Here is a 25,535-nt window from a genome sequence, read left to right on the forward strand (position 1 = left end):
CCACGGGAGACAGTTCTCCACAAACTTCTCCAATGTGAGTCCTTCCCATGGGCTGCAGTTCTTCACAAACTGCTCCAGCGTGGGTCCCTGCCACAAGGTGCAGTCCTTCAGGAACAGACTGCTCCAGCGCAGGCTTCCCATGGAGTCACGGCCTTCTTCGGGCCCAGCCACCTGCTCTGGCGCGGGGTCCTCCACGGGCTGCAGGGGAACCTCTGCTCCGCCGTTAACCTCCATGGGCTGCAGGGGACAGCCTGCTGTCTCACCACGGGCTGCAGGGGAATCTCTGCCCTGGAGCACCTCCTCCCCCTCCTTCTTCACTGACCTCGGTGTCTGCAGAGTTCTTTCTCTCACATCCCACTCCTCTCTCTGCTGCAGGTTTTCCAGTTTTTTGTTGTTTTTTTTTTTCCTTCTTAAATGTGTTATCACAGAGGGGCTACCACTGTCACTGATTGGCTTGGCCTTGGCCAGCGGCGGGTACGACTTGGAGCCAGGGAAGCTTCTAGCAGCTTCTCACAGGAGCCACCCCTGTAGCCCCTCCCTGCTACCAAAATCCCGCCACACAAACCCAATACAAACCCAAATGCTGTGCACATAGATGCACTTACCTGAAAATTCCTGTTTCTCTGTTGGTTAAGCATATTACGTTGTTTTAAGCTGCCTTTCAGAAACTGACAGTAGGATACTAAGGTGAAAGCATATGACCAGACCACCGAGGGTATGTGTTTCAGAAGAGAGCAGGGGATGAAGTGACCATTAATGTAAGAAAGAGAAAAAAAAAGGTATTATTCTAGTACTGCCATTTTTGTCCCTCTAGCACTGCAAATTTGTTTGCAGCTTGTAAGCTTCTGGAAAACAATCAATCCTGGTCTTAATTCCATCAGCAAGACATATGCCTGTAGACAGATAAAAGCTCAGAATGTAGGATTTAAGATTTTTTGAATGCCAACCTAATCAGAGAGGGAAAACTAACCCAAATCCAGAGCAGGGAGATGCACAAGATGCAACTAAAATAGTTTCTAAACTAATCAGTTCTACACGAAGTAGTATTTTTTTCATCTGAAGAACCTTTAAACTGTGTGAATATGATTCAGACTGTCATTGTGTAGAATCCTTACCATTACACAACTAGTTGAGAATAAAAACACCAAACCCAAACATACATTTAACAGGATATATTTTTAAATAATTTCTTCATTAAGGTTTTTAATGCATGTGTACATGAAAATTTATATTAAAAAATTAAAAAGGAAAATCTTGTTTAGAATAACTCTGAAGTGCACAAATATTGACAAAAGCTAACAGAAAAAAAATACAGCTCTGCTTTTTTTATTAAGTAGTGTTGCAATTACTTAGAGCTGGCAAATAAATGCAATCCTCTGAGTTTTAGAGATTCTCACAAAAAGGACATTTTATTATATACATAGTTTTGATGTGCAAGTATGCAATCAATATGTACACTTACATTCCTAACTGTTTACATCATTCTAGAGTATTCACAGTAGAATCAAGCTTAAGGTTAGAAATGTGAAAAGGCCATAAGAGTGAAAGGAAAAAATAAAAATCAAGATATGCCTTGGGCTTTTAAGACATTTTAAACTACTTGTTAATAGATTTCAGATGACTAAGCTAGAATTTAGTTTTGGAGCAGACTAAAAATATAGTTGTTTTTTCAATAAATGGTAATGCAAGTATGCTTTTTAAATGGTTTCACAAATGGCAGTATTACCACAAGCATTATTAATCAGTCTTCTGATTTTTAAGCACTAGTACTGACCAGAAAGAGCTTGCTTGCAGGAAAGCTGCTGCAGCCATCCCCATATACGTACGTGACTACGTTTGTCATCGTTCTGCATATTTATATGCATTCCCATACCTACTTTGCTCTTATAAAAAGAAAACCGGTTTTCTTAACCCACACTACTTTATGTGGCCATATCCACTGCTCGCTGTTCATAAGAAGTGTAAAAGAGAATATATGCAGCTGAGGATTTCACAGATGATGCTGAGATCTCAGATACTTCATGGTCATCAAACTTAAACCAGCGTTGTTTTGAAGCGTTTTTGCAGTAGGCTGTATAGTGCCCTCCATCCAACCCGCCATAATGATTCTGTAAACATAAGAAGAAAAGAACTAATGGCCTTGAAAGCTGCCTTTTCTTCCCTAGTTAGGGAAATAAACTGGACTATGAGATTTTTACTAAATACCAATAATTCTTTTTAGAATACAACTTAATCTGCAACCAGGTAGGCAGCCTGGAAACCTAGATGAATCACACAGGCTAACCCAAGTCTTGGCATAAAGACCAGCTGAACTTTGAAATGTGACATGGTTACTTACTGATACTGAAAACAGATTGTATCTCTTCAAGTTATTCTTTGGACCAATAACATACTGTGCAAGGTCAAGAGTTTCCAATGGGAAATCTACAGAAGTTTGAAGCTTTTGCTTCCATCTTCCATCATAGGAAAATCTAGAGAATTAAAAAACATCATTAAGAGTTACAGGTTGTTCACAAGCTATTTAAGAATATTAAGTATGTTTGTTTTCCCTGTTTTTAACCAGGACATGATCTCAACTAAAACATTTGGCCCCCAATTTTGTTAATGCTTGCATGTGTGTCTTAGCACAAATGAAGAGAGTTTACTTGTAAAAGTGCTTTGTGAACTACAGCCTAATAAAAGAGGCATCAGATGAAAATAAAATTCTTGCAACATTACAACTGGAAATACATCCGGAACTTTTTCTAATTAAAAATGGTTAGCTATTGCACTGGAACAATCAAGCTCCATCAAAGCCTGGTCACTTCATCCTAATTAATTTTCACCAATCACCATTTCTCTTACCGTTTCAAGTGCACAAGAAGAACAGGTGGTAATTTCCAAATTTCTATTTTTTTCAAAGAATCCCTTCGAGTTTTGCAATGGCTACAGTAAAACCTATTGTTATCAGTGAGCTTCTCCTCTTTGGAGAACAATCTAAGGCATTCCTAAAACAAAATACAAACACAGATTGTGAAGGGCAGGTGTTTACAAAAGTGTAGCAAAAATGTTTGTTTCCTATTATTTGGTCGTTAACCTGCATCAATTATCTGCGAGCTACGTTTCACAAAAATGAGGAAAAGTGAATTAAGCCCATGTGTGGACATAAATTTTACTGCATATATTAATTAGCTGCAAGTCCTTCAAAATGTACCTACAATATTTTGTTTAAAAACACAAAATATTTATACTATGACCTACAAAAGCAAATACTATACATGTCTTTTCTGCTACTGCAGCTTCAATATTTCCATCCTGCTTGTATTTTAAAACTTTTAAGGAATGACCTATTTTTTTAAACTTTAGAAGAATTAAAAAATAATGAAGACTCAGATCTGTTCATGTTTCAGGTTAGTGTAAATTAAGCTGGAATATCAACCAACCCCTTTAACAAGAGGCTGAGCAGAAGCAACATCATAATGAAGTCACAGAGAAATGTTTTTACTTCAAGAACTGTTTCTCTCTAGTTCCACCGTACCTGCAGCGTACATTTACTAGTGGATGCAAGTGGTAACGACAAATACATGAAAGCCTCAAAGGTTCGGGACTTCTTGTGACATGTAAGACACTGCACTGTAGATTTGAACTGGCCTTGAAAGAGTGCCACAATAATGGATTCATTGAGCTGTTTGTGTTTGTGCCAGGCTAGTTCTGCTGCTCTGAAGTCATCAAGATGATCATTGTTTTCTTCCTTGTATCTTTTCCTGTTGTCAGCCTGGATAACAGAAGTTTAAATACCATAGCCATATATTAACATATATAAAAATAGGAAGTCTGATCTGTAGGCAAGCATACTGTTGAATATTTGGAAGAATATTTAAACGTCAGTGTAGCCATCTATTTTTTATCTAGTTAGGCTTCTTCCATTACCCCCTTCAGTACCTTATACTGTTTTAAACTAAATTCCTACTTTAATTCTGAATACTCACATTTCCTTCTATACAAGGTTCCAGTAACATAATCTTCTTATGAAATAAGAGGGTCTTTCTAAAATTTATTTCTCTTGATCATCTGACATATGTATAATTTGTTACAAGCGTATTGCTTACTTTATTTAGGTCTTCATGCAAGCCATCCATTAGAAAGAGAAGCAATTCTTGGGAGTCCTGTTGGCTATATCCTGCAAATTGGTCGTTAATCTTCCCAATTGTAATTTTAAAGTCTTTTGGACTGATATATTTATACTGTCCTGTCCATAAAGCTTTCATTATTACACCAAACTCTTCAGCCACTTCACCTTTATGCCCCAGGAAATTTGACCTATACAATTAAACAGATTAAAAAAAAAAAAAATATAGTGAGCCCTTCAAATAACTTTTTTTTTTAATATTGTTATTAATTCAAGACGTTATCCCAATTTCAAAGTAATTTCTCTAGAACAAGAAAAACTGGTTGTTAGACTGAGTTAAAATTTTTGTCTACTTTGGCACTGTAATTTGGTTCCATATTCAAGACTGGGCTGATGGAAGGTACAGCTGTTTCCAGCTTGTTTTGTAAACTGCTATTTAAATATTCTGTTTGGTTTTAGGAGACTCTAGTACACTTCTATTTATGAACGTGGTAAGCACAATTTAATTAAGACTGTCCAGTAAAACCTATTTCATCACACACACAAATTTTGAAAATGTCAAGACTCTTACAAGTTAGCATTTGTCTCCTACTTAAAAAAAACAAACACCCCTCCCTTAACCCCACTAAGTGATTTTTTGAATTAACAATTGTAAAGGCAGATGTTTTTCCTTCAATTATAAATTAAAGGATGAGAATAAGAGATTGTTACCTGTTAATATCATCTTGATACAAGTTTCTGTTAAAATAATCAGCCAGGTGAGGTGCATTGCACAGACACTGTAATATGGAATTCATATAGCAAGTGTTCCCTAGATTACGAAGTCCTGTAAGAGCTGGTCCCGATCCCCCAAATACAGGATTAAGATTCCGAATTTGTGATGCAGAGAGTCTTGAAATTTCTGCTTTAGTGTAACAGACAGGTCTGTAAGGAAAAAATTCTTTTTTAGGAATCTCAGACTTGACAAGTCTGTGCACATAAGCCAACAGAACCACCCTCCCTCACAGGGAATGAAATGTCCTGCCACAGGATGTCACCAAATGCCATCCTTTCAGGTATTCAAAACCAGTCAATGCAATAGTGAGAAACCCCTATGCACTGCCCTACAACGAGGCCGACAGGCTCCATCCGTTGTTTCTGTTTGGATTTTTTTTTTAAATGCACAGATGAAGAATTAGCCGTTGATTTAACCCAGTTTAAAAACTGAAAACTCTACATTTCACAAGCTGTCAGAAGACCGGCATTTAATACGTTAACACAAGTACCACAACTTAAAAAGCAACTATTGTCCAATTACACTGTGACCTCTGAAATTCATGTTAATACATAACAATTACATTAATTCTCAAAAGATAACTGCCCTATACATTGAACTTTTAGCAATGAAATTTAATTCTATCACTCTTGCGTCCTCTCAAATCTACTTAGAAAATATTTATGAATTTCAGTTGGTTAAACACAAAGAAAGTCCTATATGCTATCATATTGCATGAGTTGTGGTATAACTTATCAAACATACTTATTGTCACGATTGACTGCAGGAGTTACAGGAATTCTTTTCTTCTCTTCCTCTTGAATGGCTTGAGTTATATCTGGGGAAGAGTAGGAGCGCTTCAGTTTGGAGTGTTCTCTTTCTCGTTCAACAGTCACCTGTGGCTTGGGTTTATGAGTTGGAGGGGTTGATGGAGGAGTGGATGAAGGAGCCATTTCTGGTGGATACATATGAACGGTATTTGTTGGCGAGTGATAGTAACGAAAGGTTCCAGTGATTGGATCCAGAAACTTGGGGAAAAAAAGTAAATTGTTTCAAAAACAAGTAAAAATCCATCATTAACTTACCTATTTTTAAACTACTGTAAGAACAGTGCATGAGTTTTTCAAACATTGAGATGTTAACAGTCATGACTGGCCTCAAAACTTAAGGGATTAAATTTACTGGAAGGCACCACTTTCACCAAAATGCATATTAAACAGTAACTGCTTAGTAACAGAAATAGCAGGTGAGCTCTCCTAGTTTCATTACAAATAATGTTAAAATTCAGAAAATAACCATGTGGAAGTTGAAAGGGAAAAAATAATTTAAAAAAATAAATCAAACAAGATCTAACTTAGAAATAAGACACAATTGAAACGCATTATGAAACTGCACAAGGCAACTTGATTGTAACATCAGAACAGAAAGTTACCTTTGCCCAACCTGCAGGCAGTCCTGGTATTATCCTTCCCATTTCTTCACTTCGCGCTCTCATTAATGGCTCCCGCTGAGACTAATAAACAGAAATGTAAGGTACGTACAGGTACTTATGCAGAGCAGCAAGCTGCCTGTGACTTCCCTATATAGTTACATGATTCAATGCAAAACAGTTCAGTAAGAAATCCTTGATTATAGCTGGAAATACAATTTATTGTAATGGTAATATAGTACTACTATTTTCTATCACTCAATCTAAACAAAACCCATTTGTTGACACGCTCCAGAAAAAAAAGAACAATTCAGTCTCACAAAAGTTTGAATACTCAATTTCTTCCCTAAACAAGCTACTGTATTAGGAATATGTGCTTTTGTTAAACACATAGGGATGATCTTTTCTCCCTTTCAAAGCGGTACGCGAAGGAGTATGCGTGAGATGACGAACAAGTGTGGAATGCTTGTTAATGCCATCAGAAACATATGAAGACTTCTAGTGAAAGCTTCAAATATTTTTTTCAGATGAGTATGACAAATGAAAAAAAGCAAACAAACAGCTGTAAACATGGCATAGTCTTTTCTTAAGATGATGACTTCTTTAAAAATTGAAATGAGGTGGAATTTAACATAATATAATAATCATAAAGCATCTGCGCTTGGTTTTGGCTACATACAACACATTGTATTTACTTTAAGTCTTTCAGTATCTTGTTCAGAATCCTCTCTAAGGGGTCCTGGCTTTTGAGCTTCACTGTCTGGTTGTCCTTTAACCCCAGTTTGCTGTAAAAGATTTTGAGAGAAGGCTTTCAATTTTCATCTGGAATGTCAGTAAAGAATGCTGATAAAGCAAAATAGGGAAAAAGCAGAGTTATATTCTCTTTTTTGGTTGTTAAATGCACATGCCACAAAAAAGTGGTTACAGCAGGTACCTACACATCATTTTTATTCTTCCTAGTCTATACTGTAGGCAATTCGCTGGAACAGCCTTTGTAGCTGAATGTTATATTAAATAAGACAGTCTGTTATATAGTTTCAAGAGCTCAGAAATCAAGTGCAGAAGTTCCACCTACACTACTTTCCCCCCTAAAAGCTGTGGGTTTTACAATTTGTTTTTAAATGAAAGACTTTTTCCCTTTTTACTTCTCACTGTGACAAAGCCTCTCCATGAAAAATGCAAATTGTGAAGCCAACATTATGAATTTATTTTATCATAGGCAGTCATTTTGGGATTATGTGAGTTGCTCTGTCAGTCAAAAGCTCAAGAATGGCTGTGCTAAGGTTGCCCAGGAAGATTTATTTTGGCTTCCTTGTGCATTTGCATTACACAAGCACCAAAGTTTGCTCAAATAACAACTGCAATTGCAAAGGGAGAGAAAGATACCCTAATGCATGTTCTTGAGAAATGGTTTTAAAGACATCTGTTCCATTATTAACTCAGCTTCACAAATGGCTCCTGTTTGAGAGCCATTTGAAATGATCAGATGATTTTTATACTCTCAGAAATTTTGCAATTTTTTTCAAGAATCTGAGGAAAGAAGGACCTGTGACCCCCTCCAAAGAGTTGGAACCGGACTCTTCTCAGCAAAAATATTAGATTAGGGTATTGTTTTGCTTCCTATGCCAGTCAACAAAATCCTGTTATATCAGCATTTATGCAGCTGGGGGCACTAAAGAGTTTGTTATGATAATACAATTCTGTCCCTAGCATGTGTTACAACAGTATAATATACAGTACTGGGCTGGTACAAGAGATAAAATGCTATCATGCCTCTATTTTTGAAACAGAGGATTGCAGCCTATGAACCATCCCTTCTAGCTCCACGTCAGTGGGAAGTTTTATTATCCTATGGGGATTCCATGCTGCCTACCTACAAACAAGAATCGAGGCTGTCTTGCAAAAAAACCAAAAACCTGTTTGTGTCTTGGTTTTAACTTTCTCCTCTACATTTATGTAAAAATGGCCTAAATAAAAATTCAATGATGTATTTAAAATTTCTAGATTGATACTAGAGTAGGCACTCACAAATCATCCTGAATAATTACTCCACATTTGGTGATGATTTTCTCTTTTTCACTAACCTTGCCTGAAACGGTCACAAAGGTCTGAGATGCATCACCCAGTGCCCGTCTCTGCATTTCTGGTGTTCGAGTTCCCTTTTCTCTTTCTTCCGTAGATATTTTGTCAATCTCAATCCTTTTTGCACCAATGCTTTCTAGTTCATTTCTATTTTGCTTTTTTGCTTCTATTGCTTCTTTGCGTGCTCTTTCTTGTTCCTTTTCCTCCTGTTCTCTTTTCATTTGTTCATCCCTCTCCTGTTCTCTGTCCTCTTTGGATTGCTGTAGCTTTTCTTTGTGTTCTTTTTCCTTCTGTTCTTCTTTTGCTTTTTGTTCTTGTTCTTTTTCTCGCTTGAGTCTCTCTTTCTGCTCTTCTTGTTGCCTCTCCCGAAGTTCTTTTTCCCGTCTGTTTTTCTCTAGCAGAGCAGCAGTTTCTGCATGTACACGACTTTTTTCTTCTTCTGTCAGAACGCTCTTTGCATCACGTAATGGCTTTGTGGACCGGTCTGGAACTATTCGTCCATTCTCAACAGGCTGGCTGTCACTGACTGTACTTTGAGATTTTGGTCTGTTATCATCAGGGATTTTTAGTGAAGGCTTTTTAGTACGATCAACCTGTAACACAAAGTGTGGAACAACAATTCACTACAGCTATTACTGCTCTGTTAGCTAAGCTTTTTTAAAGTGAGATTTATAAGAGAATAAAGGTGATATAAAGTTGACTTCTGCCAGAGAGATAGTGAACTTTCAATTTCATTAAATCTGGTAATTCAAATTGCTTGTTAGTAAAATTAGGTATTCACTTAACTTCCAGAGGTGAGATAAGAATCAACAAGCCCTACAGAACCATAAGGACAGCATTAAGCACTGATTACTACAACTCTTCATTTTCAAGCTTTCAAAGGTGAACATTTTAGGGCAATCAGGCAGCCTAATTTGGGCTTGGCTCTCTCAATCATGTGAAAGAGCATGTGATTAAGGCAGATCTGCTTGATGAGAAGAGGTATTTAAGAATGGCTTATGGCCAGATCTAGGTGAGCAAGTTGGTTTTGATGCTGATGTGGAAGTTCTGAAGGAATAAAAGCTTATCTGGTTCAGGGAAAATCAGAAATAAGGTCTTTAAATTTTACAGTTTAGGGTCCCTTGGCTGAAATCTGTATTAAAGGCAGTATCTAGAAGGGTGAAAGTGAAGAGTTTAACTTTAGCCTTGTCTCCTAAAGAAAACAATAGTTTAGTGCAAGGACTCTACAAAGGTGTCTTCAGAAAGTTTTTATCCCTGTGAAAAGAAGAAACAAATCCCTATACTTTCACTACTGGGCCAAGAGTGACAAACCACCTAAATGTTTCATTATTTGCAGGAAGATACAGTTGCTGGAAAGCAGACCTTCGGAATAGCCAAGGTAAGCCATGGCCTAGCTGCCCTCCCTGTATTTCATCATATATGTTTTGAGTAGAAAAGTTTGCTTATAGACTTTCTGAATTAATGATCAATTGCTGACCTTCAATTTCTCAGGTGCTCATATAAAAAATATTCATGAAAAGCTCTGCAATTATGTTAAGTATATTCAGTTTCATAAAGTTCTGTAGATTACTTACCATGGCTTCACAGACCATCAATAGTCTCTGTACCAATATACTTGCGTACAAGGCTTAAACAAATACTGAGTATGTTTCCTTGTGGATTTAGGCTTCTGCATGTGGCGGGTCTCTAATAGATTAACCATATACTAACTCTGAACAAAAGAAACACAGCTTACCTCAGGGATACTTCTTGTAATTGATACTGGATTAACTACAAGTGAACTGTCAGAGTTGGGAACAGCAGCATCCTGTATGTTTGGTCTGTGAAGCGATTTTAGTCTCTCTTCCAAATTATCTCCTGTTTCTTCATTTTCAATCACTTCTGTTGGAGATGGCTTTATAGCAACAACAGGTGGAACAGGAGCTGGGTCTTCCAGAGATGGATACGTAAAATCCACTTTAGGAGGGGGGAGAGGAGGGAAGCATGAGAGAGCTCTTAAAACAGAAACACAAAAGGAAAATAACCCCCACGATCCACCCCAAAATTTAGATTTAGCCAGAACAAGGCTATCCCAAACATATTTGAATGAATTAAAGATACAACCAGTAATTATAAACACTTGGGGGGAGGGGGTCATCCTTTATACTTACAAGAAACAGTCACTGCTTCACTCCTGCTATGCTGGGGTGGAGTTACTTTAGCATTTGTTGTGTACTGGGGAAAACAAAGGAGCCAGTTTTCATAACCTCCTTCTAGAATTAAAGGTTCATTCTGCAGTATAGTTTTGCTTTCCCACTATAAGAAAAAAAGTTTGAAATTAAATGATTTAAAAATAGAAAAGAAACTTTTACATCTTAACAGGGTTGTTGAAATTTCTGTGTCTAGTCATTACATTGAGACAGGTCATTTTTGAGATTTTTAAATAAGAATTTAAGAGGCTGCAAAAACCCTTTGGGGAACAGGGTTCCCCCTCTGTGTTTGGAGAATGCCCAACACAGTTAGGTTCCTGGCTCTACCTACAACAGGGTCTGAATATTTCCAATACAGAAAGAACCACTTACTACTACTTCAGGTAGCGATCCTCCATGCAGAAAAATATTTTTATTGTAATATTTGCTTCAGTTTTTTATCTGATAAGTTTGCTGAGTGATTAGGGGCATTGGCTTTAGAAACCATAATGTTAACTTTCTGAAAAACCCTTCAGAGTTCAGGCCCCAGACTGCCCTCCTCCTGAGGACCTTACTATTAGAACATGAACAAGGCACAGAGGATCAGAGAATATTCTCTAAAGCAATAAACAGGGAGAACTGCCTGAACTATCGCTGAACCCCAGTCTTGAATGTTTAGGTAACAGAAAGACGTGCACTCTTTCACAAGAGCCACCAATATAAAGAGTAGGGACAACACAGCCATAGCCAGAGTTCTGACTTGAAAACGTTGAGCATCTGCTTAATGTTGAGTCTATAAGCTCCCTGCACTGATGAAGCTCAAATTTAAATTCATGTTTCTCTAAAAGTTATATTCAATAATGCAGAAAAATTAACCATCCTCAAAATGTTTCTGGGGTCTCCTTCACTGAAACCCCTCCATTCTAGGAAGTGCCCGGCTGACAGGACTGCAAAGAAGCTAGCCTTCTTTGGCCTGCCCTTGCAGGTGGCCAGCTAGTTCCCATGAATAAGTAATTCCAGTTGCTAATACAGGAAAGAGGGTGACAATGTTTCTGGCAAACAGTACTAAGTACTTTCCCAAATAACTCTGTCAGCCAAGAACTCTGAAGGTTTTGAGCTAATTGTTGAGGAGGGGAGTTGAATCATTCCGCTGTTTATCTATTTAATAAATTATACTGTCCTCTCCTAGAGCACAAGCACGGGAATGTGAAACTTCAGACTACACTTCTGCTATCAAAATAAGCAGTCTTTGAAAACTGAACCAAGATGTTCGCCTCCAGTGTCATTAAGTCTTCCATATACTTTGTAATTATAGGTGCTTTAAGATCTTCTTATTTATTGAGATGAATTAATATAAAACGTGAAACTTGCCAACCTTAAAAAGCGCGTCTTTCAGGCTCTGAAGAGTTGTTCCTAGCTTTAAGTCTTCGGCAGAACTAAACCAGTCTAGCAGTATAACATAATCAAAGTGTCCTCTCCTCTTCCACGGATCTCTAGAATCCTCTGGGAGTCCAGCTTCAATCCTATTAGCAGTAACTCTGAAATGTATTAACATACATTTAAAGACAAATGTACAAGTAACATTTTGTCCAACAATATATAATCCATATATGTGTATGTGCTTGGATAAAATAAATATGCTCTGGCTTGAAATCAGTACATGCAAGAACAGAGCTGTCCAGATACATCTCACTCACTGGTATATATCAGGGACTCTGAAACTAAGTGTACAAGCTTTAAAAGCATATAATTTTTTTTCAGTCAATTTATAAAATTAAATATTTCACTATCATTTAACATTATTTCATACCCAGGACTGATAGCTTCTTCTGGGACACTGATAGATCTTGGAATACAGGATTCCTGATAATCCTTCAATCTTCGAGCATCCATTATAATCAATTCAATATTTTTGTCCGACATCATTGCAAACAGTTTCTCAGCTGTGACCGCTCCTTGAAATAGAGAAGCTATTAGATGTACAAAGCTACATTATAAATGGAGGTAGCTATGATCACATCTGACTGGTGCAATCACAACTGCAAACAGATGAAACAGAACAGAAAAGTCCCACAAAGTTATGGAGGTGAGACACTATAGAATAAACATACTGGACCTTTTGCTCCCACTGCTGTAGTGATTAGCACCTGATCTGCTGAATTAGACAATACTGAACACTTCAGTGATAAACTAGTTTCACTTTTTGTGGTCTCATTTAAATGAAGCTATATAGGCAAGCATTTGTAAACTACATGCTGCAGATGTTCCTCTTCAGTTAAGAACTCTAGAGAACATTTTCACATACTTATTACAGGAACAAAAACTAGAAGGTTGGGAGGGGAAAGGAAAAATTTCTTATTTAACTGAGAAAGCTGACACATTTCAGCCTTGCCTAGATTTTTTTGTTATCAGTTGAGGAGACATCTTTCTTTCTAATTTGACTACTTTAGGGCTAGTTCAGCTTTAGTTACTGAACTGTTGAAAAACTAAGTACAGCTTTCTAAGTTCAAGAGAAGCGATGAAGGCTGCAATACAGAGCTTAGTTAATTACTAAGTTGATGTTATGCAGGATATATGCATCAAAATACTCTGTGAAGTAACTCCTTAAAAGAATTGCAACTGCTTAGGTGATAGGTGCATAGTCATATGGAGACCTTTTTCACATCTGTGTGAACACTGCGTCTCTTACCACTCAGACTGTCAGACTGATCCTTTCTTTCCAGTGAATGCTTCCTCTCACCATTAATCTGTGTTGTAAGGAAAAAAAAAAAAGTCAGTTTAATATCTAATACTCAGAACCAAGGTGGCCAACAGACACTGACTCTCATAGAGCTTGAAGGAAACTGGTCAGACTGTAAGCCACAGGAAAAAACCTACAAAAAGGAAGCTGCTTCTAAAGATGTGTTGACGAATGTACTAAAAAGATACCAAGATTGCTGCCCTACCTAGACAGAAACCAGTTAAAAAGGCAATACAATCTAGGACAGCATCATCTGCTAGATGAAATTTGTGACATATTTGTGGGGAAATGAGTTTCTTTCTACGCTACTGCTGAAAAGTCAGCTCTCTCCTAAAGAGGAGAGACATTATCCGTAACATCAGCTTATTACCATTACCTTGGGTTTCTTACGCTAGCTAGTTCTATTATAAAATAGAATTTGACTTTACAAAAAACCCTAGCCTATCTTATGCAAGATTTGGAGGTAGGACTCAACATCTTCCAAAGAAATGTCAAAGAAGGGTTATGGGGAGTGTAAGCTTATTTTAAAAAAACATGATTCTGAACTGGAAATAGCTACTAGTGTAGAGATCAAATGCTAGATTAAAACTATACATTTAGACTGAATTGAGACTTTGTAAACATCTTCAGTTACCCTTTGGCTTTTTCCTTTGGAATCCACAGCACTTTCTGAGGAGTTTTTGGCTGAACTCTTTCCATCATCTTTTGGTTCTTGCTTTTTCTGCAGCTCTTGTCTGTCCCTCTCTTCAAGTTTTTTCCGAACTTCAGCTTCCTCATATCTATTGGAAAAAAAAAAAGCCTTTTTTTCCAATATTGCATTATTGGCTAGCCTTGAATAATTAACATCAGAATCATCAAGTCTTCAGGAGGAAAAAAAAAAGTATTTAAAGTTTAAAAAAAAGTTAAAGTATTGTCAATTTTTGTATTTCCAACAAACCCCATTTTCCTCCATGACTGCCTGAGATTATTTCTCCCACTCTTGGGCTGGGTTTTCTTATTCTTAAATCCTGTTTTGGGTCCTGTTTCATAATCACTGCTCTTAAGGCTAACTAATTGTTTTTTCTCTAAACCTGGGGTCATGCTTACTTATGGTGTCACTAAATGTAATAGCTTTTTCATTTTGTAGAGGAAAGAGTAAGTATTGGTGACTTACAGGTAAACTTCAATATATAATAACAATCGTCCCAGGTATTTTATTTGGTTTTGCAACACAGCTAACAGTAACAGTTAGGAGTAAGTTAGCTCAGTTATCTAAATTTCCTTTTTCTGAGAAGTCTGATCAGAACTACTGATACGGTAGCAGTCACCTTCAGAATGTAAGTTGACTTTGTAATACTGTTATGTCCTTACCTGTGTCCCTGCTGTTTGTTTCAAACACTGGGGCTACAGTGAAGTCAATGTAAGAATCGTGTATACTCGACAGTTTTGGTGGACCTAGGTCTTGCATACAGCTGTCCTTTTCATAAAGCCTTAGACTTTAAAATTAACCTCCCAGCCTTTTGCCATTGTAAGCACGGTCGCAATATTGTAAACTAGTGACCTCCAAGCTACATCTTTTAGATCACCAACTGCAGGTTTGTATAGTCACATCACTGTTAAATAGCATTCTATTATATTTAATATAACTGAGAAGCTTAAGGGTTACCTGTGATCCATGAAACAAAAAAAGCATGTTTTGAACTAACAGTTTTGATGACTGAACCAAGCAGTGAAACATGAACACTGAACTGTATTAGTAATTGCTCATTTTAATCAAATGTTGCCTAATCAGGATTAAAATGACAATATAGCTGTATTTCATATCAAAAGTACTGTGTTAATAAACTAGATCATTAAATCAAATTCTGCCTCCAAGTCTACTCCACTAATTGGCCACTAATAGGAAGGAGGCTGCAAATCTGTAATTTTCTTTCTTAAACAGGCTTCTTGATTTGGCAAAGGCATCATAAGTTAGAACAGAGCATTTTGTTCTCATTTGGAGTTAATGGCACTAAAGTGTATTTCAGATTTTAGTTTAATTCAGTCAATATGGAACATTTACCCATCAATTTCCCATTTACGCCTTTGAAGCACATAGTAGGTCATTCATGTAGATATTCCTGCTCCTACACAAATGATGTTTAAGCAGCTCCACTTTTAGTTAACGATTAACATTCAAACTATTTGCTGGCCTACTGCCTGGAGAAGAAATTACACAAATAATTTCCTGAAACCACTTCTGTAGTTACAGAGGAGTCATGTTTCATTTGTATTCCCTTTAAATATATATACGTTTTGCCCAGAGTGGTTGAAAGTTATTAATTGTGTCAACTTTCAAAACTCTGTTCCTTTCCTAAAAAGCCACAAGTTATTAAAAAATAAGTCTCTAAATAATTTTGGTTTTCTATAATTCTATCAGTGTTTACTCTTACAGCAAATCTGTAGTTCTGTTGAATTGTAAGACTCAACTAAAAATAAGGAAAACCTAAAGATTGTTTCACGGATAGTATCATGAGACACCTTTGGAAAGTCTCTTTTCATATATGTGAATTACACTCTTATTTCCTTGTTCACCTAAACGAACTTTATGGATTAAGCACTTCGAAGGGCACAGAATATGCTTTCACAATAATACTTGGGGGGGAGGAGTGGGCATGGGAAGGGAAATGTGCTTAGCTGAAGGGAAAGAGTTAAAAGGGTGAGAAAGGGGCAAGAAAGATAGTCGCTAAGGGTGCGAGAAGCAGATAAGGCTGGAAGCAAGACATACTGCACTAAATATCACCTAAAGATAGATTCTACCTTACAACTTCTTACTGACACAATTTCGTTGCTTATGGTCCAAAGATATGTAACTTGACAGTTGTTAATGAGCTACCCAAAAGCCCGTTAGCATCAGCTCAGTTACATACTGGCAAAAGTGTGCACTTCCATATACATGTCTGCACGTGGCAGAGGAAGAGAAAAGGTGTAGCAGCTAGCTAACAAATCAAAAAATGTGTTTTGTTAGTGTAAACTAAATCCACACTAGGAGGACTTTTTAACATATGTAAATATTAGGTACGTTCATTAGTATATTTGATTTCAGATGACCTTATGATGAAAAGGGTAAGGAGGAAATGGCTCTTGATCATTTCTACATATATACATATACAGTTTATATCTTGTGGTTTCTTTTTATTAGTCATTAAACAAAAACAGGAGACAATATCAGCAAATCATAGTTACCAAGAATTAAGAGACAATGTATACAGTGGCAAGTTATTGGAGTATGTGATGACGAAAATTATCTCTAATAAGACTTTTGTGGATAAACAATTTAAGCTCTCAAGAGTTTCGGGCATCTAAGGTCTACTCAAGTACAATCCCTTACTACTAAATAGCATGAAAACCTGCAATTGCACATGTACAGGCTTCAGGTATAATGAACAATATCTATTAACTGTATTCACGTACCTGAGTTTAAGGCTGTCTGACAGTCTTTCAGCTTCTTCAATAGCTTTTTTTAAATTTGTAGGTCCAAGAATTGAATGAAAATAATCCTAAAATTACAAGCATCACCCCATATATTAATAGTACAGCTTAATAATGCCTAGTTCCATGCATATCAACAGCTGCTAATGTACAGAGAATTGGTATTATAATGATATTAATGCCAACAAAAGGAACTGGTTTGAATCAATATATTTTCCTCTCAAACACGAGTTTGTAAGTAAAATTGTTCTATAGCACTAATAAATAAAGGCAAGGCAAGGCAACTGCACCAAAACAAGTTTGAATGGGAAAGATGACAGGACTACCTTTCCCTGAAAAAATACTCACAGAACTGAAAATTTATATACCTTATGTGTAATAAAAGCAAACTGTAAAAGCAATTAACAATAGACTTGTCAAAAATAAGAAGGAAAAAATATCATCATAAGTGAGACAGTCTGCTTAATACCAGTGTAATCCTTTGAATGTACATTAGCGTAGTTCTCTGTACTTCTAATACTTCTACGAATGCAGAAGAGGTCAGTCAGAAAGCTTTTATACCTGTTGCTGCTTAAAATCAGGTCTCTTTTTAATAAAGTTATAAACAGTCACATATTTCATATATAGGATGTAAGCTTTTTCTTCATCTCGGTCCAATCTGCTTTCCTCTGCTGCCTTGAAAATCTTAAGGGCACTCTGCACATAACTGAAATCAAAGAAGAGGAGTAAAGCACATGATTGTTGGCTTGTCCCCAAACACCTTTTCATTACAAGATGCCATTTTAAGTGTTCACAGCCTCTGCCCGTATAGTACGCATTTGATTTTAACATCTTAATATAAGGCTTTCATTAAATATGAATTAGAATCATGCTCCTCCAAATAATGTTTCTCTTTGCTAATTTGTTTACTAGCCTCATTTAAAATCTTCCATAATTAAATAGCATACTGAGATATGGGAAAAAGTACTTTTCCCTTCTAAAAATAACTTTTTTTTTTTTGAGGAAAAACTAATTCATAGTAAGACAAAATGAAATCGTTGATTGTCTAAAAATGCTAAAGGCAAAATATTTTCTATTCACACATCTGTTAAACTTTTTATCATTTTTAAGAATTTGCATTTATGTAGCCTTTTCTCAAAGTACGCAAATTTTCATGCACATCATGCTCTGTCCAAGTCATGTTTTGGCAGTATGTGAAGTTACCTTCTGTAGGCAGTAGGCATATCTGATGTGATAGTTGAGAGATCTATACATAAGACTATCAAAACTTTTATCTCTAACAGAAATAATTGAGGAAATTTAGATCCACAACATAGTTGTTCCGGAACCTGGTCAGAAGAGTAGCACTAACACTTCTAATATTAATCCAAAATCAATTAAAATATATATACCTCTTTGTACTTGTCTTTTCAGGTTTTATTTCTGTCTTCTTGTTGAGATCTTTCAATGAAGTACAGAGATATAGCTCCTTAGGTACAGATGCCACAGCAGGCATGTTAATGTTGTTACTTATGTCCCTTCAAGGATGGTACAGCTTCTTAGAAGTCTCTATCAATATTTTTCTGGCGGGGAGGAAAAAAAGGTAGGGAGAGCCCAATTATATTCCTATGACTTTTAATACAGTTATAGTTACCTGTATGGGGTTACTACCTAATTTATCTCACTTTATGTGAGCTAGCACTAGATGCAAACACTGTGACTGAACAGTTAACAGTATAAATTAATCCTCCCAAAGTGACAGAATTATTTGAAACCACTCCAGGTAATTTATCAAGAATGTTAGCAATATGTTGCTAACAGAAGAATAAGAAAATAATAAGAAAAGAAATGCTGACTTAAGAATGTTCAAAATCATCATATCCAGCAAATTTATTCAACTGTAATGCCAGTAAGTATATTATAAAAAATTAGCTGACTTCTCTGCACTCTTAAATTTGTAACGCATAATTATTTTATCACTAGCTTAGCACAAACCTCTGCAAATACACACTACACCCTTGGAAAGGTGACTTCTAATGTCTTGGTAAAAGACAAGCTGAGAAAAGGAAGGTTGCTACTGTTAAAGTTGACTTGACATGCTGTAGGCCTTGAACTCCTAGGTACCATTGTCCTTCTGCTTTCATTTGGAAGTGCTCTCCAGGTAGCCAGGAAATAGTGTCCTCGTTTAACCCCAGCCAGCAACTAAGCACCATGCAGCCACTTCCCCCTCCCAGTGGGATAGGGAGGAGGATCGGAAAAAAAAAAGGTAAAGACTCATGGGTTGAGATAAGAACAGTTTAATAACTGAAGTAAAATAAAATATAATACTAAGAATAATGATAATATAATAATTGTAATGAAAAGGAATATTAAAAAAAACCAAACCAAGAAAAGACAAGTGATGCACAATGCAATTGCTCACCACTCGCTGACCGATGCCTGAGCAGCGATCCGCCCCTCCTGGCCAACTCCCCCCTGTTTATATACTGGGCATGACGTTCCATGGTATGGAATACACCTTTGGCTAGTTCAGGTCAGCTGTCCTGGCTGTGCTCCCAGCTTCTTGCACACCTGCTTGCTGGCAGAGCATGGGAAGCTGAAAAGTCCTTAACTTAGGATAAGCACTACTTAGCAACAACTAAAACATCAGAGCGTTATCAACATTATTCTCACACTAAATCCAAAACACAGCACTGTACCAGCTACTAAGAAGAGAGTTAACTCTGTCCCAGCCAAAACCAAGACAAATAGTTAAGCAGAGTTTGGCCAGAGGGGACTATTACATCATCTCATCTGACATTCTGCATAGAGCAGTCCATTAAATCTCATACAGATAGTCTAACTAAAAATCTTTGAATCTAATACATGGTAAATTATTTTACCTCTTGGGGGTGGCAGGGGAGGAACTGAGCTCCCTCTCAAGCAGTGAGACATTAAGGTGCTACCAATACTGAAGAAATTAAGGGGAACTAATTAGAAGAAAGATGCTCAGAAGATCCCAACAAATAAATTATTTCCTAGTAGTGAAAACCCACATGGCCTTTGACAAGATGAAGGTAGGGCATTTCCCTTCCACCCTCAAGGTGATGATCAGTATGACAAGTGTGACCAAAAAAACATCAGCCAGTGACCTCAGAGTGAAGTTTCACACAACTGAATCGATCTGTAGCTGACTTCCACCAAATGAGGTGGCCCTGATTTCCCTCCCTCTTTCTCACACTGGTCTGGTACTTGTCCAACCTCTTACTGAGCCAATTGAGCTTGCTGAAGAGGCAGAAAGGCTACACAGCTTGTGCAAGGAGAGCAGTCGGTGTGTGTAGCCAAGAATGAGAAGCTAAGATGGGAATGTAATCATAGAATGGTTTGGGTTGGAAAGGACCTTAAAGATCGTCTAGTTCCAAGCCCTCTGCCATGGGCAGGGACACCTTCCACTAGACCAGGTTGCTCAAAGCCTCATCCAACCTGGCCTTGAACACTTCCAGGGATGGGGCATCCACAGCCTCTCTGGGCAACCTCTTCCAGTGCCTCACCACCCTCACAGTGAAGAACTTCTTTCTTACATCTAATCTAAATGTACCCTCTTTCAGTTTAAAGCCATTAACTCTTGTCCTATCACTACATGCCCTTGTAAAAAGTCCCTCTCCGGCTTTCTTGTAGGCCCCCTTTAGGTACTGGAATGCCGCTATAAGGTCTCCCCGGAGCCTTCTCTTCTCCAGGCTGAACAACCCCAACTCTCTCAGCCTGTCTTCAGAGGAGAGGTGCTCCAGCCCTCTGATCTTCTTCATGGCCCTCCTCTGGACTCGCTTGAGCAGGTCCCTGTCTTTCTTACGCTGGGGGCCCCAGAACTGAACACAGTACTCCAGGTGGGGTCTCACGAGAGCAGAGTAGAGGGAGAGAATCACCTCCCTCAACCTGCTGGCCATACTGCTTTTGATGCAGCCCAGGATACGGCTGGCTTTCTGGGCTGCAAGCACACATTGCCGGGTCATGTTGAGCTTCTCATCGACCAACATCCCCAGGTCCTTCTCCGCAGGGCTGCTCTCAATCCACTCATCGCCCAGCCTGTATTTGTGCTTGGGATTGCCCCAACCCATGTGCAGGACCTTGCAGTTGGTCTTGTTGAACTTCGTGAGGTTTGCATGAGGTTCGCATGGGCCCACCTCTCAAGCCTGTCAAGGTCCCTCTGGATGGCATCCCTTCCCTCCAGCGTGTTGACCGCACCACACAGCTTGGTGTTGTCGGCAAACTTGCTGAGGGTGCACTCAATCCCGCTGTCCGTGTCACCGACAAAGACGTTAAAAAGCACCAGTCCCAATACTGACCCCTGAGGAATGCCACTCGTCACTGGTCTCCACTTGGACATTGAGCTGTTGACTGTGCTCATCAAGCTGCGACCATCCAGCCAATTCCTTACCCACCAAGTGGTCCATCCATCAAATCCATGTCTCTCCAATTTAGAGACAAGGATGTCGTGCGGGACAGTGTCAAATGCTTTGCACAAGTCCAGGTAGATGACATGATCCGTTCCCATGGCACACAGCTGTTACATTCTTTGAAGTCTCACTGCATATAGTATGACTAGGTTGACTGTTCTTGGTCGAGGAACTGGTTATCCAATAAAGATACTAAGTTAACCAAAACCTTTGGTAAGTCCATGTCGGAAATAAATGCAAAAATAAGATAAGATACATGTCTAATGATTCTTTGGTTTAAGGTCTGGCATGCCAAGGTCAGACTAAACAATATCTGGCTAGATAACTTACTGCTTGAACACAGATACTGTACTTGCTAATTTCCAGTTACATAGCAACTTTTCAAAGTTGATAAACTCGTCAAAAATCCTTCCTTAGGAGACTGATTTCCAGATAATTCTAGAAAGTAAATAATGAAGTCCTCAAATACTAATTTTAATACATACAATTAAAAATATATCCCATACCTCACACATCTTAAAACATTGTCTTCCCTATATAAGGTGTCTTATGTTCAACTTTAACTTTCAGGGAGATATTTAGGTGCTGAAAACAAGGCAAAAAATTCATTAGAAGAGCTGCATTCAGCAGAAACAAAACACAGACACACCCCCGCCCCAAAGTAAAGGACCTTTCCAATCTAAAAGCCTTTTTGCCTAGAACAAAGACATACTTTTTACAACCTCATAGAATTACAAAGAAAGGCTTCACTGTTATTAAGACTTTAGCATTGCTTGTCTAATCCTACCTTTAGAGCATGTCTTTACCTGGCTTTTTTTTTCCCCCTTGGAACTGTAAATAGACTTTCTTTGAAGCTTTAAGTCCTTTCCAAATATATCTTCAATGTTTGCTCTGTTATGTAACCAGTATTTTCTTAATCTTAAGTGGCAGCATTTGGTTGTGTTCTGACAGAATACTGTAACTAAATATGTAGTCCGAAAAAGATATAACATTACTGTGTCTGTGTGTGTATGAGGAAAAAAACCAAGATTATGTGGACAATGAACCATTTAATGGAAGGCAAAAGATGCTAGTAGATTCTCAAGTGTTGCTGACATACATTGATACAGGCAGCTCTTCTGGAACCTCATCTATACAAATGTAGAACTAGAGGATAAAAGCCAAATTTGAGTTTTGGCCCAGAACAAAAATTGGCTTTCCATGTTTTTCTGCTATGGTTACTAAGTTATAACTGCAGGTCTTTAAATTGCCAGACAAGTTCAATTCTGAACTTACTTTTACTTCCTGATCTGAAGAAATTTCTCTACCTTTTTCAAAACATGAGCTACTAACCACAGTATCTGATGAATGAGGTATTACTCTTTGACCTCCCACAAGGGAGGTCATACAATATGCTGCAGCAAAATGAGTAACAATGGATTAGGATTAACATTTTCTAAATTATTTAAAAAAAAAAACCAAATTCTCAACAGCCTACTTAATGGAATTACATACAGCATATGTCATAAGTTGATAGGAGATTTCAGTTGCAGTTCCTAATTCATTCTTCTATACAGAACCTTAACTACGGAACTATAACTAGCATTTTCAGTTTTAGGCATCAAAAATCCCCTAACTGGATTTTAGTCAGTAGTGGGCTACAGACTGACCACTAGTTGCCAGTTGACTGCTCAGTCTTAGCTCATAAGGACCCTTAAAACTCCTTAAGCTTCTACTAAATTTTAAGATGTGCTTGTATCTTGATTTTCCCTTATACTCAAATGAATGAGTTGGGTTTTTTTCTTCTTTGAGCAGGCTTTGGGAAGACTATGATTTCAGAATCCAAATCAGCTCCTTCATATATAACCAGCTGATTTTGAACACAAGTTTTTGCAGATATCAGATTCCTAACTGCCCTGGTCTCAATGGAGGAATCCAGCAAAATAAGTTGCACAGAGACGTTCAGGAGTAGTTAACATTCAGCAGTGAAATGCATGGAGATAGACCAGCTACTGCAAGTTCTGTACAAGGTCTGTATTTGTTTCCACTAGAGGAGCTGCAATGAACTGTACTTTCTTATCAGAAACATATCCATTTTATCAGGATAAGCTCTTGCTGCGCCAGGCTGTATTGACTAGATTATGGTCACTTTTGCCAAGCATTCCGTTTCCCTCCACACTTATAATCACCATATCAATACAATGGCAACACTGAGGCATTGATGAATCCTTCCAATTACATATGTAGATCTTTCATACATCTCTAAGGAAGAGAGAAATCTTTCCCAGCAAGAAAAGAGAACTGGATCATAAAACGATGAATACAAGGGACTGAAGAAGCCATAATAGCTAAATCTACTATTAGTCAACCCTGTGAGGAAGAGGAAACAATCTGTTTCAGGTTTGTCAATTTTTTTCTTAAAAATTAAGATCAAACTCAAAACTGTAGATCTTTTCTGCCCCCAGCTGAAGTATTATCTCAGGCTCCTTTTTCATACTTAAGAGTGCTGAAAACCAGGCCAATATCCCAAAAATATACGGGAAGTCATTCTTGGATGTTTATGGGCATTTAAAATACTTAGAATGGATAGTTTTACACTGACAGGGAAACATACCTGTTGGTAACAGGTTTTTCAACATCTTAATTATCATGCCTGGTTTACTAAGGATATGAGTAAGCTTTAAGTGGAATGACCATAGCAAGAACAACGCACAGAAGCAGTTATATTGCAAGCAGCATACACTAACACAGTCTGAAATAAATTGACATGCTAAGTACTGTGCATTGCCAATTTAGGTATGTAATAAAGTATTATTCACTTACTTAATGTGCATAGGATGATTATAACCATTGGGGCTTCTTATAGCAAGGCCATTATGCTCACAGAGTACCCAAACTTTCATAATTTTGCTGGGTACCACCACTCATTATGGCAGTAACATGTTGCAGTCTGTCTTTGGCCATGTACCATGCTGAAACTACCTGCACCATCAAGCTTGGGAACCACTCTTCGCACAGTGAGAAAACACTTTCTGACAGTTCGCTCATCCAACAGTTTAACTGATACTGATGGGGAGGGAAGACACTACAAAGTTAATTTGCTTAAAAAAAATAAGTTATTCAATCTAAGTAAGAATACAAATAGTTTCACTTCTTATTTAGATAAATGAAAATGTGCAAAGCGTACGCAAACAGTGTCGGTGATAAGAAGCCGGGGAGGTGACAGAGAGGCTGAAAACTCCTCCAAGTTTATAACCGGGCGGTTAAAAACCCTGCGGCGCCCGGGTGCGGGCCCGGGACCCCGCCGCCGCGGGCACGGCCGGTGCTGTGGGAGTCTCCATGACACCGCAGCTCGCCGCCTCGCCCGCTCCGGCCGGAGGAGTGCACTCTGGGAAGCGCTGCTTCCGTGCCATCTTTCTCCGGCCACTCTCGGGCTCCGGGGCGGCTTCCCCCGACCCCGCTCACGCGTCACACCGGCCGGGGCTGCGGCTGGGGGGGACTGCGGGCTGTCCAAGGTTACATCGTCGGCACCGGGCCGGAGGGCTGCCGGCTCCCCGCCGGGCCGGGCCGGGCCAGGCCCGATTCCCTCCCGCACAGCCCAGCCCGGCTCCCCCCGCCCTCCGCAGCCCCTTGAAGGCCGTCTCTCCTCTCCCCTCCCCCCCCCCGCCCTGCACAGCGGGGCCGGGCCCGGGGCTCCCCTCCAAGGGCGCCCGCCCCCTCCCGCCGCGGTCGAAGGAGGGCGTGAGATGAGTCCGCCTGCCCTGCAGGCCTCGCTCCCCCGGCGGACCGGGCGCCGCCTCCGGCCAGCGCGGCGGGCCCAGCTGCGTACTTACCGCCGCTGGGACTCGCTGCCTCAGCCCGCCGGCCCGGGGCAGGCCCATGTCCGAGCGCGGCTGCCGAGCAGACGCTACGCGGCCATGGCTGCTGAGGCGGAACTCGACGGTGTTCCTCCCTCCCGGGCCTCCGCTCCCCCGCGGGGGCGGGGACTCTCGCGGCCCTATCCGGGCTGCGGGGCCGGGCTCGGGCCGCTGGGGGGCGCGGCGGGAGTCTGGCGGCCAGCCACTGTCCTGCCGGCCCTGTGGGGCGCGGCCGGGCCGGGCGGGGACCCGCTCTCGCCGTGGAGCTCCCTCGGAGCTGGAGGGTGGCTCTGGGGGTGGTGTGAGGAGAAGAGAGAGGCAGGTCACCTCAGATCAACGCCATCCGCGCTGGCTTCTCAGGGTCAGCCCTGGAGAGTGCTCACAGGGAGCGTGGGGTTGCCCACAGCCCCATACCGCCGTGGCTGCCACCCGGGCGCTCCGAAGGCCGAGGCCGCCCTGCCCTGCCGTGCCCTGCCCGCCCCGTGGGCCTGGCGCCCCGCCTGGCCTGGCTCCTCCTTTCGTTTGCGGGCGCTTTGTTATCGAGGCCAAGCCACTA

General features: G+C 39.5%; 1 protein-coding gene and 1 long non-coding RNA gene across 5 annotated transcripts; one reads left to right on the forward strand and one right to left on the reverse strand.

Annotated features, from left to right (window-relative positions):
- Positions 1-1,157: 1,157 nt before the first annotated feature.
- USP8 (ubiquitin specific peptidase 8) lies at positions 1,158-25,015 on the reverse strand. Of its 4 annotated transcripts, none has more exons than XM_050903514.1 (20): positions 24,956-25,015; positions 18,123-18,293; positions 17,293-17,437; positions 16,714-16,799; positions 13,916-14,060; positions 13,231-13,288; positions 12,352-12,496; positions 11,917-12,079; positions 10,524-10,668; positions 10,109-10,329; positions 8,376-8,966; positions 6,987-7,076; positions 6,295-6,375; positions 5,628-5,890; positions 4,820-5,032; positions 4,089-4,299; positions 3,518-3,754; positions 2,845-2,987; positions 2,339-2,471; positions 1,158-2,108 (listed from the first exon to the last, which is right to left on the reverse strand). In XM_050903514.1, exons 2-20 carry the CDS (start codon positions 18,224-18,226, stop codon positions 1,923-1,925), a joined length of 3,360 nt encoding a protein of 1,119 aa, XP_050759471.1. In that variant the 5' UTR covers positions 18,227-18,293; positions 24,956-25,015; the 3' UTR covers positions 1,158-1,922. The 4 variants fall into 4 exon arrangements, with proteins under 4 accessions (XP_050759471.1, XP_050759469.1, XP_050759470.1 ...); XM_050903512.1 differs by having other exon boundaries at positions 12,352-12,511; XM_050903513.1 differs by lacking the exon at positions 24,956-25,015 and adding an exon at positions 21,650-21,664 and having other exon boundaries at positions 12,352-12,511.
- Positions 9,424-11,923, forward strand: LOC127020740 (uncharacterized). Its single transcript, XR_007767104.1, has 3 exons — positions 9,424-9,466; positions 9,710-9,751; positions 11,731-11,923. It is a non-coding gene; the product is annotated as an uncharacterized LOC127020740 (long non-coding RNA).
- Positions 25,016-25,535: the final 520 nt, after the last annotated feature.

This window comes from Gymnogyps californianus, chromosome 11 (genome assembly GCF_018139145.2).
Source record: "Gymnogyps californianus isolate 813 chromosome 11, ASM1813914v2, whole genome shotgun sequence".
Lineage (NCBI taxonomy): Eukaryota > Metazoa > Chordata > Aves > Accipitriformes > Cathartidae > Gymnogyps > Gymnogyps californianus.